General features: G+C 54.0%; 1 protein-coding gene across 2 annotated transcripts in view; it reads right to left on the bottom strand.

Annotated features, from left to right (window-relative positions):
• The window catches only part of SIM2 (SIM bHLH transcription factor 2), a 46376-nt gene that overhangs the window by 11929 nt on the left and 20678 nt on the right, over positions 1-13769 (bottom strand). For both annotated transcript variants that reach the window (XM_082458786.1, XM_082458787.1), the window contains exons 5-7: positions 12148-12233; positions 10139-10338; positions 5697-5803 (exon numbers count right to left, since the gene is read on the bottom strand). In XM_082458786.1, the coding sequence (XP_082314912.1) occupies positions 5697-5803; positions 10139-10338; positions 12148-12233 (393 nt within the window). The remainder of the gene's footprint in view (positions 1-5696; positions 5804-10138; positions 10339-12147; positions 12234-13769) is intronic.

The raw sequence follows: 13769 nt of genomic DNA, 5'->3' as shown, positions 1-13769 counted from the left end.
GGACCTGCAGGTCAAGCCCCCCCTACACAAGAGTCTCCCAAATGCTTTGCAAAGGGAGCAGGGAGGCAGGGAGGCAGGCGCCAGCTGGGAGGACCTTCCCAAGGCCACGGGACAGGGCTGCCAGGGCCTCCCCTCAGCCACCAGGAGGCAGTGAGCCAGGAACGAGCTGGGAGGGTCCAAGACATTCCCTAGAGGATCCCCTAGAGGATCTCCTTACAGAAGGTTCTGGGGAAAGCCCTGGCACAGACTCACTTGGAGAGCTCAGCTGGGAATGCCCAGGACCACACTGACCAGAGGCTGAGGTGCCGGGGCCATCCCAGCCCCCATCTAGCTGGCCTCTGGAAGCCTGTGCTCCCCCAGACCGCAAGGGCCAGCCCTGCTCCTCCTCACGAGGCTGACTTTCTGGAAGGCGTTGATTCCCTGTCTTGAGGGGCTGAGCTTTCTTCAGACCCCGTGGACCCCTGCTGCCGGTTAAGATAATATTTTGAAGAATGTGTGGAAACCATATGTCTGACCACGGTCCTGCAGAACCACCACTTGTTACGCCCAGTGAGGCCTCTAGCAGAGCCCTTCGCCTGGCTCCTGGGTTTCGGACACCGGTGTGGAGAGAGCGTGGCCTGGGCAAACCCGACAGTGAGCTCCCTTCGGTCCTGGGTGTCAGCAACTGTTAGTTTTCTTCCTGAGCCGAGTTACCTCATCAACTGCCCAGACAGCCGGTCGGTAAGTTTCGCAGGACCAGGAGGCTCCCTGGGGGCCTTGGAGGCCTGAGGGGCCCAGCGGGTGGGCCACCGTGGCCGCCTTCAGCTGTGGTGCTTGGAGGGGAAGCAGTCAAAGCCGCGTGGGTGCCCAGGCCCCGGGGCAGCCCCCAGGCCAGCTCCAGCTGTGGTCAGATTGACGGACTCGAGGTCCAGTCGCCAGGGGCCACTGCGGGGACCCGCGGGGAGCCTGCAGGGCGGGAGGCTCGGCCGGGCCCCTGAGCCACCAGAGCAGCCAGCGACAGGACCGAAAAGTCACCTTGTGAGGGGACGCGTCCCACCTTCTCGGTCTCCTCACCTGCCCTCCCCAAGCCGGGATGTCCAGCTAAGCTGTGGGGATGAGACCGTGCCCACCACTCAGGCGAGGACACAGAGATAATGAAGGGAAGCCCCTTTTACAGGCTGAATTACGTCCTCTCCTCAAATTCACATGTTCACATCCCAACCCCAGGACCTCAGAACACGGCTGCGTCTGGAGACGGGGCCTTCAAAGAGGTGAAATGAAGCCACGTGGGTGGGCCCTGACCCAGTACGGCTGTGTCCTTAGAAGAAGAGGAGAAGGCGACCCAGACACACACGGAAGGGAGAGCACGTGAGGACACAGGGAGAAGACGGCCTGGCGTCTACACAGCAGGGAGAGAAAAGAAACCAGCCCTGCTGACTTCTTGACCTTGACTTCTGGCCTCCAGGACCATGAGAAAACGCACCGCTGCTGCTTAAGCCTGGTCTGCAGCGTTTCGTTCCGGCAGCCGGAGCTGATTGGCAGTCTGCACAGCTCGTGAGCAGGATGAGGGAAAGCGCTGTCCGGAAACAAGAGCCCAGGCCCCGCGTGGGCACCGAGCCGGGGGTGGAAACAGACCGGACAGAGTGCGGGGCTCGCCGCAGCCCTCACGGGGCGGGAGCTTCAGTGTGGAGGCCGCTCCGGCCACCCAGCAGGGACCCTGCGCAGTGGGAGCAAGAGGCCCCCAAGGGGGGAGACCCACGCGTGCAAGGACAGGCGAGGGGCAGCTTGTGGAGGGACAGCGCCTCACGGAGCCAGGGAGGGGACAAAGCTGAGGACATGCAGTGAAGAGGTGGACCTTCACTCGAGACTGGCCGCCTCACACCCCTCCCCCCACCACAGACGCCACAGAAGCTTCCAGAGGCCCCACCTCCCGCCCAGGCTCCCCGCACCCGGCCTCAGGCCCCCCTCCCCCCTGAAGCCTCATCTCTACCCTGAGGCCCCATCTCTACCCCGAGGCCCCATCTCCACCCTGAGACCCCCATCTCTACCCTGAGGCCCCATCTCTACCCTTTGGCCCCATCTCCACCCTGAGGCTCCATCTCCACCCTGAGTCCCCATCTCCACCCTGAGTCCCCATCTCCACCCTGAGTCCCCATCTCCACCCTCAGGCCCCACTCCCCCCTGAAGCCTCATCTCTACCCTGATTCCCCTCTCTACCCTGAGGCCCCATCTCCACCCTGAGTCCCCCTCTCTACCCTGAGGTCCCATCTCCACCCTGAGGCTCCATCTCCACCCTGAGTCCCCATCTCCACCCTGAGGCCCCATCTCCACCCTGAGGCCCCATCTCCACCCTGAGGCTCCATCTCCACCCTGAGTCCCCATCTCCACCCTGAGTCCCCATCTCCACCCCGAGGCCCCATCTCTACCCCGAGGCCCCATCTCTACCCTGAGACCCCCATCTCTACCCTGAGGCCCCATCTCTACCCTTTGGCCCCATCTCTACCCTGAGGCCCCACCTCCCCCCTGAGTCCCCATCTCTACCCTGAGTCCCCACTTCCCCCTGAGGCTGTTCTTTGGCTGATCCCCTGACAGATGAGGGGTACGACACCCCAAGAGCAGCCTCAGCCAATGCCTGGAGTGTATAAATACCCCCACTCCCTCTCTCCTCAGTGCCACAGCTGAGGCAGGGGTCCTGCCTGGCCTCCTAGGGTCCCCGGGGGATTGAGGGCCGGTGGCCTGTGGCAGCAGTCGCCGGACACGCCCCTTCCATGGCTCCCTCCCTTCTGCACCTCACTTCCCATTCGCTGCCCCTGCTTCAGCCACTGTCCAAATAAACTTCTGCCCTTGAACCTCAGACTCAGCTCCTGTTTTTTAAGGAAATTAAACAGATGCCAAGCAGTCCTGGGGGCGGAGAGACGGGAACGGGAAGCCCGGGAAGGAGAGTGAGGCCGCAGGGACCACCGGACAGAGGGATTTCAAAATCTCCCAAACAGCACGCCCTGAAGACCCGCCTCCAAACACCTGCCCTGGTTGCAAACTGTCTTCCCTTTCCTCGTCCAGCTCTGGAGGGAAAGTAACGTTCTGGGAAGTGTGTCGGCTGCCCTGAGGGACGTCTGGAGACGGTTCCAAGGCTGGAGCTGAGGCTGAGCTCCGGGAGACCCACTCCCACCCGATGCGTGGGTAGAGGCCTCGGCTGTTTCCGGCTGTCACTCGGCTTTCGTTGACACTTGGGGGGGGTGGTGCAGGGAAGCTGGTGGAGGGGAGACGGGTGGGATCCAAGGCCACACCCGCCGTCTCCTGGTCTCACTGCCCTGTGCTCTGTACCTCCGGCCCCCGCGGTGGGCCTCGGCCACAGTGAAGGTCAGAGTCACAGCACAGTAGCAATCACTGTCAAGACTGCTATTTTCTGTTTTCTTTGATTTACCAATTCTAGCTCATTTGGCAAAGCCGTGCTCCCTCCGGTGTGTAAACCCTCCACCTTTTCTGCGTGTCCCTTGGAAGCCCATGTGCACCTTCCCTCTCAGGGACCTTTCGATAACTGCAAAGTCTGGAAATCCCAATTCCAAATGAAGTGAGGTGAATTCATCACGTAAATCGCAGGAGACCTCTCGAATAAACACCCCCGGTAGGTTTAGGAAGTCAGATGAGCTCAGGAAGACGGGGGCTCCTGGTGGACAAGTTGAAGACCCATCGTGTGGTCAAGACCACTGAAGGCCTGAGCACCCAGTGGCCTGTCCCACCCACAGACAGGCCTCTCCACCTCCCAGCCGCATCTGGTCCGTGTCGGGGACACGGGAGCTTCCCACTGGCCACCACCATGGCCTTCATTACATTTCCAAAACACAAATTGAATTTGTTCCCCCTGAAAAACCCTGTGCTCTGTTAGCCACGCGATGCGAGAGATGAAAAATGGTATTTAAAACAAAGACTTTAGTTCTGTGAGCTTCCTTTCTCTGCGCTTACAGGCTTACTTTCCCAGACTGCAGCCCTGCTTTGAAAAATAACTCTCCCTTCGTGTAATTCAAGGGTTTGCTTTCAACTCCTGTGCTGGAGAGAGAGAGGCTCCGCGTGCTCCTGCCTCAGGGGACAGGGCTGGGACCCCCAGGGCTGGGGCTGTTCCTCGGACACCCTGACAGTGGCAGGGAGGTGTGGAGCTGTGAACCCTCCCATTTGCTCCCCTGCCCGCCCCCCGGCCTGTCCTTTCCTCTAGACTGTTCCGGGGTACACAGCCTCCAGCAGATGCCTCTTCCACCCCCCAGTCGCTCTCCTTACTCCAGAGCACACGTTCCCAGCTGCTCCCCTCTACCGCCCGCCCTGCCTTTCAGGTCTCCCGAAGATCTAATTCTATAATTGACACTTCCTACCCCGTTGACACAAGGAAGATTTCTAGCTCCCACATCAGTGACCTGACCTACGGAGCCCTTCTGAACACTAGGCAGCTGCTTCCTACCAAGCTGGGCTTCGAGAAGGTCAGGGATGTTTATATGAGATCATGATTTGGCCATTTTTAAAAAAAAAAGACATAAAAAGCTGCTCACAACTCCACGTACTTCCATGCACGGGGGCTTTTTCATGCTGTTGTGAATTACATGGAGCAGGAAGAAGCTGACGGCGTCTGCCCTGCCAGCCTCCTGGTGTCACAGGTTTCTGCCCTTAGTGACTCGGGAGGAGAGAAGAGCGATACCCTCGTAACTGCCGGGCTAATGGAGTCCCAGTTGTCACCAAACGGCCAGGCAGACGGCATGGCCGAGGATCGAGCAGCCCTGGGACCCGTCGTCCAGCTGCAACCGACACCAGCATCTTGTCCTCTGATGCCTCTTAGTCAACACACAGCAAGAAGGAGGACGTGCCACCTGGGCCGCATTGCGGAAGATCTGGCTCCCCCAGCCCTCCGTACCCCGTTAACAAGCACCCCTGGACCGGCCATTAGCATGGTGGGGCTGGACGGCGGGAAGATGAGGTATTCTACTCCATCCCAGTTATTTGCTGCCTCGATTTGGTTCTACAAGAAAAGTGTTACTTCTTTAACCATTTCAGTGACGAGCACCTCCACCCTCGCATCCAGATGTTCCCCACACTTCCTCTGTTGACAAATGGAATACTGTTGGTTTTCTCTTTCTACGTGGACTTCTTCTATCCTAGAAACCTGTGGTCTCCCTGAGCTTCCCAACCGATGATGGACAGCGGTTGGAGGCCGAATTCACTGGATTCAGCTCCCAGCTATGCCGCCTCCTTGCTGTGTGACCACAGGCAAGTGGCTTAACCTCTCTGAACCTCGGCATCCTCAACAGCAAAGGGAGGATCATGAACATGGGAACCTCCCTCACTTGGCTGGTATTGTGTTTAATCACTTAAACTAGTGCCGGACGTTAGTAAGGGCCCTGTGAGTATCAGTTCTTCTACTGCTGTTGTCGTTATCCACAACTGCTATCCAGACGTCATACAGAAATTTAGGTTCCAAATCCATAATCTATTGAATAGAATCCAGCAACTTCCACATCATCCCACACCTGCCAGGGTTTCACTGGATATTTGAGAAGTGACAATGAGTGCCTGTGCTGAAAGCAAGGGCTACCTGGAGACAGGCTTGATGTTTAAGATTCGTGGGTACACGATGGGTAGTTATTGCATCAAACAAGGGACGCTGCCCCCACTCTGTCCTCGGCGCTCCCTCCCCGGCTGCCAGGGCTGCTGGCCAGGGTGAGCGCAGTACTCACAGAGGTGGTGCGCGTATCGCAGGTGGAAGACGTCACAGCCGTGCACGTGATGGTACAGGGTCTTCTCGATCAGGTCCTGTGGCTCGTACCCAGTCAGCTCGGTCACCCTGGGGGAGGACGGTGGCTCCGTGAATTACAATGCCCTGCAGATTGCCTTTCATTTAAACTAACATTGGTTTTTCCAACTAATCAAGTGCTAAAAGGCTTGGGGGTGGGTGGAGAGAGTGTTGATTTTGGAAACTGAGAATGATCTTTTTTTACAAGCAAGTCTATGAGCTCCAGCCCAGTGCAGGACGCAGCACTCTTCATGAGCAGGAATGTCCTTCTGAAGCCACTGGCTGGAAGGTTTGGGATGGCTCAAAACGGTCAGTCCCTTTTCAAGGTGAAGGTCTGGGATGGCTCAAAACGGTCAGTCCCTTTTCAAGGTGAAGCCTATCAGAGGATGCTTAAGAGTGGACTTGATACTGATATTGGGGGGAGCTACCAAGGTGAGACAGAGCCCACTCGCTGGGGTTTTTTTTGGGGGGAAAGTCCTGTGTGAAAGTTTAAAAAATTATTCTGGTAAAATATGCACAACATAAAATTTACCATTTTAACCATTTTAAAGTGTACAACTCACAATGTTGTATGACCATCACCACTTTCATTTCCAGAACATTTTCATCACCCCGAACAGAAACTCTGTACCCATTAAACAATAACTCCCCCCTTCTCCCTCCCCAAGTCCCTGGCAACCTCTCTTCTACATTCTATCTCTAGTAATTTGTCTACTCTAGATATTTCCTCTGAGTGGAAGGATACAATATTTGACCTTTTGTGTCTGGCTTCTTTCACTTAACGTGTTTTCAAGGTTCATCCATGTTGTAGCATCTATCAGAATGTCATTCCTTTTTTATGGCTGCATAATATTCTGTTTTATGTAGATACCGCATTTTTTTCACCCTTTCACCTGATGATGGACACTTGGGTTGGCTCCACATCCTGCCTATTGTGTGTGCGAACCTGTAACCCTCCGTTCCACACTGGACACTGTTACCTGGCACAGTTGGTCTCAGGATGATGCTGTGATTGCGTGATTCCTGCAGGTGGGATTTAGGGAGTAACTGGAGACGTTTAAGACTCCTATCGGCGGAGGACTGTTTTCCCCCAGAACATAGTATAGTAACACCCCAAACTGTTGTGACTGAAGGTAAGGCTTAAGCTCGCTGTGGACATGGAAGCATTCTCCCTGTGCTTATTCGCCATTGCCCAGTTTTTATTCTTATCAAGCCCCAGGCATATCTGTTTCCCACTTCAGTTCTCTGAAGAAGAGTGGCTCTCAGCATCCGAGACGGCCTCATCGCTAGCGTTTGGATCACTCCACCCGTAGGTGAAAACTGCATGTGGCCGTGGTATCGACCCCAGGCCATGGATGTCGGTGCTGGGAGCCGTGCCCTCGGAGGAGGTGCATCTTGGTGACAGATATGCAAGAACAGATGAAAGTGGAGACAAGAGGGGATTCCAAAGGAGGTGAGGCCATGGTGAGAAGTCAGTGGGGACTGAGGGTGACAGGGCCTAGGGGCCCTGCTGGCCCAGATCTGAAATGTTAGCTGTAAATTAAATGGGGAAACTTGACCTCGCTTTCATTCCCTAACCCGCTCCCCTTTCTGTGGAGCTCTGCACAGGCTTTGGGTCGTAAATCTCTGTGAGCCTCATATTTCCATGGAATCACTCACTATTTGGTGTACACATTTCCATGGTGTTCCTCCAGGGCAGGAAGGAGCTGGGGCTGGAGTTGGGTAGAAAGGGAGTTTGCACAGGCCAGAGCCTCTCAGGGCTCGGGGGACCTGTCCAAGGGCCACCTAGAACTTCAGGCCCCACTGGAGTCTAACTCCGTGTGGCAGGAAAATTGAGACGTCTGGCTTCCCCCCAAAAGAAAACCAGGCATCTCTACGGTGTGGGGATGAAAGAGGCTTCCCAGACCCTTTGGATGTAAAGTTTCAGAACAACGGCCCCGAATGTGTAAATGAATCAGAAACACATGTATTAAGTTTCTCATCAAAGTACACACTGGCTTTAAAAATTAAAGGGGAAGGGAAGGGTTTGGCAGGCTGCCCTCTTGGTTTTTTCCAACCCTCTAGTGTCTGAAGACCTGTCAGAGGGATTTGCCAAACCCCAAACATCGCCGGGTTCACCCATCCTTAGCAAAAGCACCAGCTACAGTTTCAAAGTGAAATACCACAAAACCCCTATGAACCAGATTTCAGGTTACGCCGAGTTCAGTTTTGTCTGGGATTATGCTGGCGGTGGGGGGGGAACCAGCTGGGCCCTCCTGCCAGGACTCCCACCCTGGCCCCTGTGACTTTGGGGCTGCTGGGCTTCAGGCCAACCCCTTACCGTGGCCTCTGGGGTTTGGACGTAGGAGTTGACATCACCCTGCCAGCCCATTCTACTGACCCTCCGGCACTGGGCCAGCTCCTCTGTCCCCCAGCCCAGTGGCCTTTCGAAGACCATCGAGCTGCAACCGACTGAAGACCAAAGTGTGAAGAATTCTTCAGGATCTCCTACACGACTGGGGTTCAGAAAAGACCTCAAGGCTTTGCTAAAAGCTTCCTGGTACTTAGTAGGAAGAACTTCACGGGCTTCTGTAGAGACAGGAAGTCCTCCTCGAGATGGCCACCTTGCTTTACTACTCACCTCGGGGGTACGGCCCTTACACCCAGAAGCAGAGGCTCCCTTCAGGAGCAAGCTGGCCTCTGAGCTAAACTCACATAACCTCTTCTGTAAAGCTCCCCGATTTGTCCCTCACATTTCAAAGCTGTGTGGATTAAACAACTCGAGAAGACCTGAAATCTCTCCTCTGGGGAGACGCCCCTCTGTCCTCTTCTAGAGGATTCACCAAGCCTCAGAGGCTTTTCCCAGGACGGTCAAAGAAAAACTAGGAGACAAAACAAGGGAGAAACCCGCCGTATCTTCCTAAATTTCTAAAATAATGAACATGGACAGTCAGATTTTCTTGCAGTCCACTTTTAGAAGTGGCTCCTAAGTCTGGAGAGAGCTTCTCTGTCCCTGCGTGCTGTGAGGTCTACCCCACGCCGGCCCCGGCCTCCAGGCTCCTCCCAGCAGGTGCCTCTGTCTTTACTGCAAGCAAACAGCCCTTGTCAGCGTCGGCCCTCCCAAGAGGTGCGGGCATCCTTCCCCCAAGGGGTTATATTTCCTCTTTGCCTGGAGTTTCTGGGAGCATGATGATGACCCTGTAAGGCCAACCCTTGTCATTTCTCTGCCTCTGAACGGTTCTGAGATGCATTCACGATGAACTAGGCTAAATAGTGTCTTCACCTCTTATCCTTAACCAGGTAAGTTTATTTTTATTCCATAAATGGGTAAAATGATCAATTTTACGTCATGTATATTTTACCACAATTTTTAAAAAGTGAAAAAAAATCAATAAATCCTAGCTTCAGGACATACAGGAAAATGTGTGTGTGTGTGTGTGTGTGTGTGTGTGTAAAACTTTTCTCCCAGAAAGCTCAGCTACACACACCAAAAGTCAGGAGTTGCGTCTCTGAACACTCGTTTCTGTCTGTACAGTTGAGGAACCTAAAAGGCCAAGGGGCAAAACGACTCACCTTGCAGGTATATCAGGCTTTTCACTTTCACAAATGCTTCCCATCTACTATGTAGCTTCATCTTTCCTAACATCCTTGTGAGTAGCCAAATGGGCAAAGAAAATGGAAGCCCCGGGAGGCCCCGCAGGCCTGCAGCCAGCCTCGGGGGACGCACAGACGCTTCCCCAGGCCCAGTGAAACAACAGGTCAGTGCCTCTGCCTCGTCCACCCTCCCTCCTCTCTCTGAGAGGAGAGTCTCAAATTGCTGGGCCTCGCCAAGTGGGAGACAGTTCTGGGGACGCTGCAACCTCGCCCTCCCCATCAGCCGGAGGTGCCCTCCCAGCCCAGAAGCCGACGGGCACCTGCCCAGCTGTGGGTCCAGCCTTCCCCCCAGCGAAGGCCACCTCTCTGCTCGCTGCCTCAGCCCTGCAGGGACCGGCAGAGCTCGGCTTCCCGCCAGCTGGAGCTGGAAGCCCTCCCGGTAACACACACCGCTCAGAGTGGAGACTTTCTGTTTGTTTTAAAGTCCTACCAACTTGACGGAGACACAAGGCAGAATCCTGACCTCATGGGTCTTCAAAAGGCTAACTTTTGCCCACAACACATATTTCCAGTTCAGACTCCAGTGAGATGATGAAAATATAAACAAATAAAACAAGTACCTATAAGCTGGAGAGGCCGGCCACTCCTGGACTATTAAGGTCGATACTAATTCTTTCACTAAATCTCTTTCTAATTCATATTCTTAGTACAGCTTGTTGCTTGCTACATTTTGGTTTAATAGTGTAGCTTTCAGGGGCCAGTTTCCACCATCAGAATCTTCCGGAACTCTGCAGCAGCAGGTGCCAAACTCACCTGGAATCCAGGAATATCAGCTTCAGGTCGAGGCTGGCCCTGAACATGAACATGTTGCTGTGCAGCTTGATCTCCGTGATGGCGCTGGGCGGCAGTGACTGGCCCACGGCCACCAGCCCCACGATCTGGTAGCATGAGTCGTACAGGGACATGTCCAGCATATACTGCCTGATCTTCAAGTAGCCGCTGCAGTGTATGACCTGGGGAAGCACAGGCAGGGTCAGCTGGCGGTGACCCGGAGGTCAGACTGGTACCCACTGCTCCTGGCTCTGGGCCTGCTTCTTTTCTGGAACAGGTTGGAATATTCCCCCAGCCCAGCCTCTACTGAGCCGTGCAGCCAACATGCTGACAGACATCTGATTCACTGCTCGGAAGAAATGAACTATGCTTCTTTCTTAGGAAACAATATCGTCATAAAATATAAGAGTTATCTTATGCAATTGACTATGCTCAAGTAACTCCACAAGTGAAGACTCTCTAATATATAATAGATTTATGCATAATTAACTCATGGCCATTGCAATTAGAGGGCACAACAAAGGCATTTTGGGGCGCTAACCATTGTTCCATAATGTTCACTTCAGTAACTATAAAGCTCATCATCTCCCAATGAGATTGAATTTTGCAATTGCTAACTTGACATTTAAATAATTTGACAAGCTGTATCACTCCAGTAAATGAAGAGTTCTTTCAGGGCAATCAAAAAAGTCCTCATTATTTTTTTTTCCGGCTGTGAGGCATGCGGGATCTTAGTTCTCCGACCAGGGATCGAACCCGTGCCCCCTGCAGTGGGAGTGTGGAGTCCTAACCACTGGACCGCCAGAGAATTCCCTTAAAAAAAGTCCTCATTTTGAACGTATGCTTATTTTATTGTATTTACTTTATTTATAATTCAAGATTTTATCCACTTTATTGTAATAAACACAAATCCAGCGTGGCTATATAGAAACACTTCTAATTGTTATAGCCAAGAACCATATCGGAGAAAATGTATAGTGTTCCAAATATCAAACGGAAACATTTGTACAGCCCTAAGCTTCAATACTGAAGCATTTACACAAGTTACGGTCAGTAAGATCTTTGAAAGGATCATGACAATCATAACAGCAGTGATGAACAGCTAAAATCTTAAATCCTCTTTTCAGAAACTTTCCTCCAGGATTCCTGAAAACACTCACAGTCTTTAGGGCTGGAACAAATCTTAAAATCCTTGGAGTCTATTCTCCCATTTTACTGATGAGGAAACTGAGGACAAGGTAGGTGATGGGTTTTACTTAAGATCAGACAGTTGGATGGTTAGTAAGTGTCAGAAACATCTCATGACCCAAGTCTCCAGAAGAATATCTACAGGGTGCAGGGTGGTGCTGGAGGCTTCCACCTCTGAGGTTTAGGGTCTGGGACAGCACATAAGAAAAGTATCTCCCAAACTACGAAACAGAGTGAGGTAATGGTCAAAGGGAAGAGCTGGCATTGAGGCTCGAAGGAGCGGGGCTGAGGAGAGGCTGAGGGGAGGCGGACCCTGGGATGGGGAGGAGGGGGGAGGGGCATTCCAGAAAGACAGGACAAAGGACAAAGGCACAGGACTGTCCCCTCTCTCTTCACCCCACCCCTGCCTCCTTTTACACAAATTCGCCCGCAAAAAGGCTCCCATCCGCCTCTAGCTCCAGAGTGGTGGGCTGATGACCCTCTCTCTCGAGGCAGGAGAAAGTCTAGGCGCGGCTGCTCCAGTGGAACTGCCCTGTGTGCAATGTAGAACCTGAAGGTGCCAAGGTCAAATTCTACCTTTAGCCCCATTTATTCCTGGCCTCAGACAACGAAATCCAGCCTGCCTGGAATATCCCTGTAAGATTCCAGCTCTCACACTTGCGTGAGCAGCATCCCTAGAAAGTTCTACATTAGGCAGTGATGCCTTCCTGTTGCAGATGTTCCTGAACGTGAAGCAAAGCACAAAGCACAGCAAAGACCCACCGCTGCCCCCTTCCCGCCCGCAAGCCCTTGGCTCCCTGTACCTTGTATCCGCTGCAGGTCAGGCCGGCGTTTCTTTTCGCCAAGACACACTTCATTCGGAGAAAGAACGACCTCTCGATCTCATACTCTGAAAACAGGTGTGAGGTTAGATTGGCAAACTGACCCATGATGCTTCCCCTGACTTTATCCCAACACTCCCAATAAACCCTCTGGACCAGATCAGGCAGCCAGAGGCCTTGGCCCAGTCCACCCAGAACCCCACTCAGAGAGGCGGTGGCCAGGACCCGGGTGGGGCGGGGCAGCTGGCCCGGTCCGGCGAGCTTCCACGTGCTCCAGAAAGGGGTAGCCCGAAACATGGCCACAGCAAGACCTTGCTAGACGCCAACCTGGGGCCAAGGTGAGGATCTATGAGCAGCGACCCAGCCCAGCTCAACCTGCCGTGGTCCCCTGACGGTGGCCACAGAGAGGCCCGGTGCCAGGAGCACCGCCTTGGCCAGCCCTGGGCGGGTGCCGAGCCTGCCGGGAAGCCCAGAAGCATCTGACTGACGTCCCCCCTCTGACTGACTGAGAGTCAGAAGTGCAGGCCTCTCCCTGGCAGAGGGAGCCGGCCCCAGGGCCCCTGCGGCCAGTGCGCCCACGGCCATGGGCACCGAGACTGCCCTGCATCGTGGGATGGGGCACAGGACCCAGCAGACCCACTGGGCCAGATCAAAGCTTTCGCCCTCAGTTACAGCCCTGGATGGACGCCCCCCCCCCCACCCCCGCCCCTTTCTCTGGCCCAAAGCCTTTCCTTCATTCCCGTCGCAGGCCTCACACACGAATCTCCGACCTCCCTACTGCAAACGCATACGTCCCCCAAGGAAACACCCTCTGCTTTAGTGAGCGGACACCAGCTCTCTGGGCACGGATGGCAGACGGTCCTCGCCCCAGGGTGAGAGCGAGGTCATTCCACTCTAAATAAACAGCTCTTTGGTGGTGGTTAATAAATTAATTTTTAAAGAAAGGTTACCACTAGGAATGGAAGCAAGGCCTTCCGCCCCTCCCTGAGGGCACTGCCCCGTGGAGCTGAGGGCATCACCTCAGAGGCCCCCCTCCCCTAGTTGGAGGGGCTGCCATATCTACCCCCAGTTTCTCTGCACAGCTGGGGTCTGGAGGCAGAAGGCTTCCCTCTAACATGGCGGCCTGTCTACCCCATTTCCAGAAGAGCACGCTCAGGTGTAAAAACCATCACCCAGTAATTAACTACCCAGTTCTGGGGAGAGCCCACTTCTCACACAATTACCATAAAACAAGGAGGCCAGTTCAGACACAGAAAACCAACTCTGCAGATGAGGTGAAAACCAGGTGCTTGTGAACCTCAGAGCCTGAACACTCGGTTGGCTGTGGAAATGAGTCAGTGGGAGACCCCACGTCTCCCAGACCTTCTCCTCCTGGACTGTTGGCCCACCTTACACGTGAACCCCACAGGAAATTGGACGGGTCTCCCGATACTCCCATTTGCTGTCATTTTCTAAACACTTTTTTAAAGGCTATGACATGGAAGGGTAAAATGAAACCGGAGCTAATGGCAGAAAGCCCACTCCTGTGCAATTAACACACTGTAACTTTTTAAAACAATAACAACACATTCAATATCTTGTAAAAGCCTATAGTGGAAAAGAAT

The sequence above is a fragment of the Balaenoptera physalus genome, assembly GCF_965194825.1.
Source record: "Balaenoptera physalus genome assembly, chromosome: 4".
Taxonomy (NCBI): domain Eukaryota; kingdom Metazoa; phylum Chordata; class Mammalia; order Artiodactyla; family Balaenopteridae; genus Balaenoptera; species Balaenoptera physalus.
This window is presented reverse-complemented; position numbering and strand designations above follow the sequence as displayed.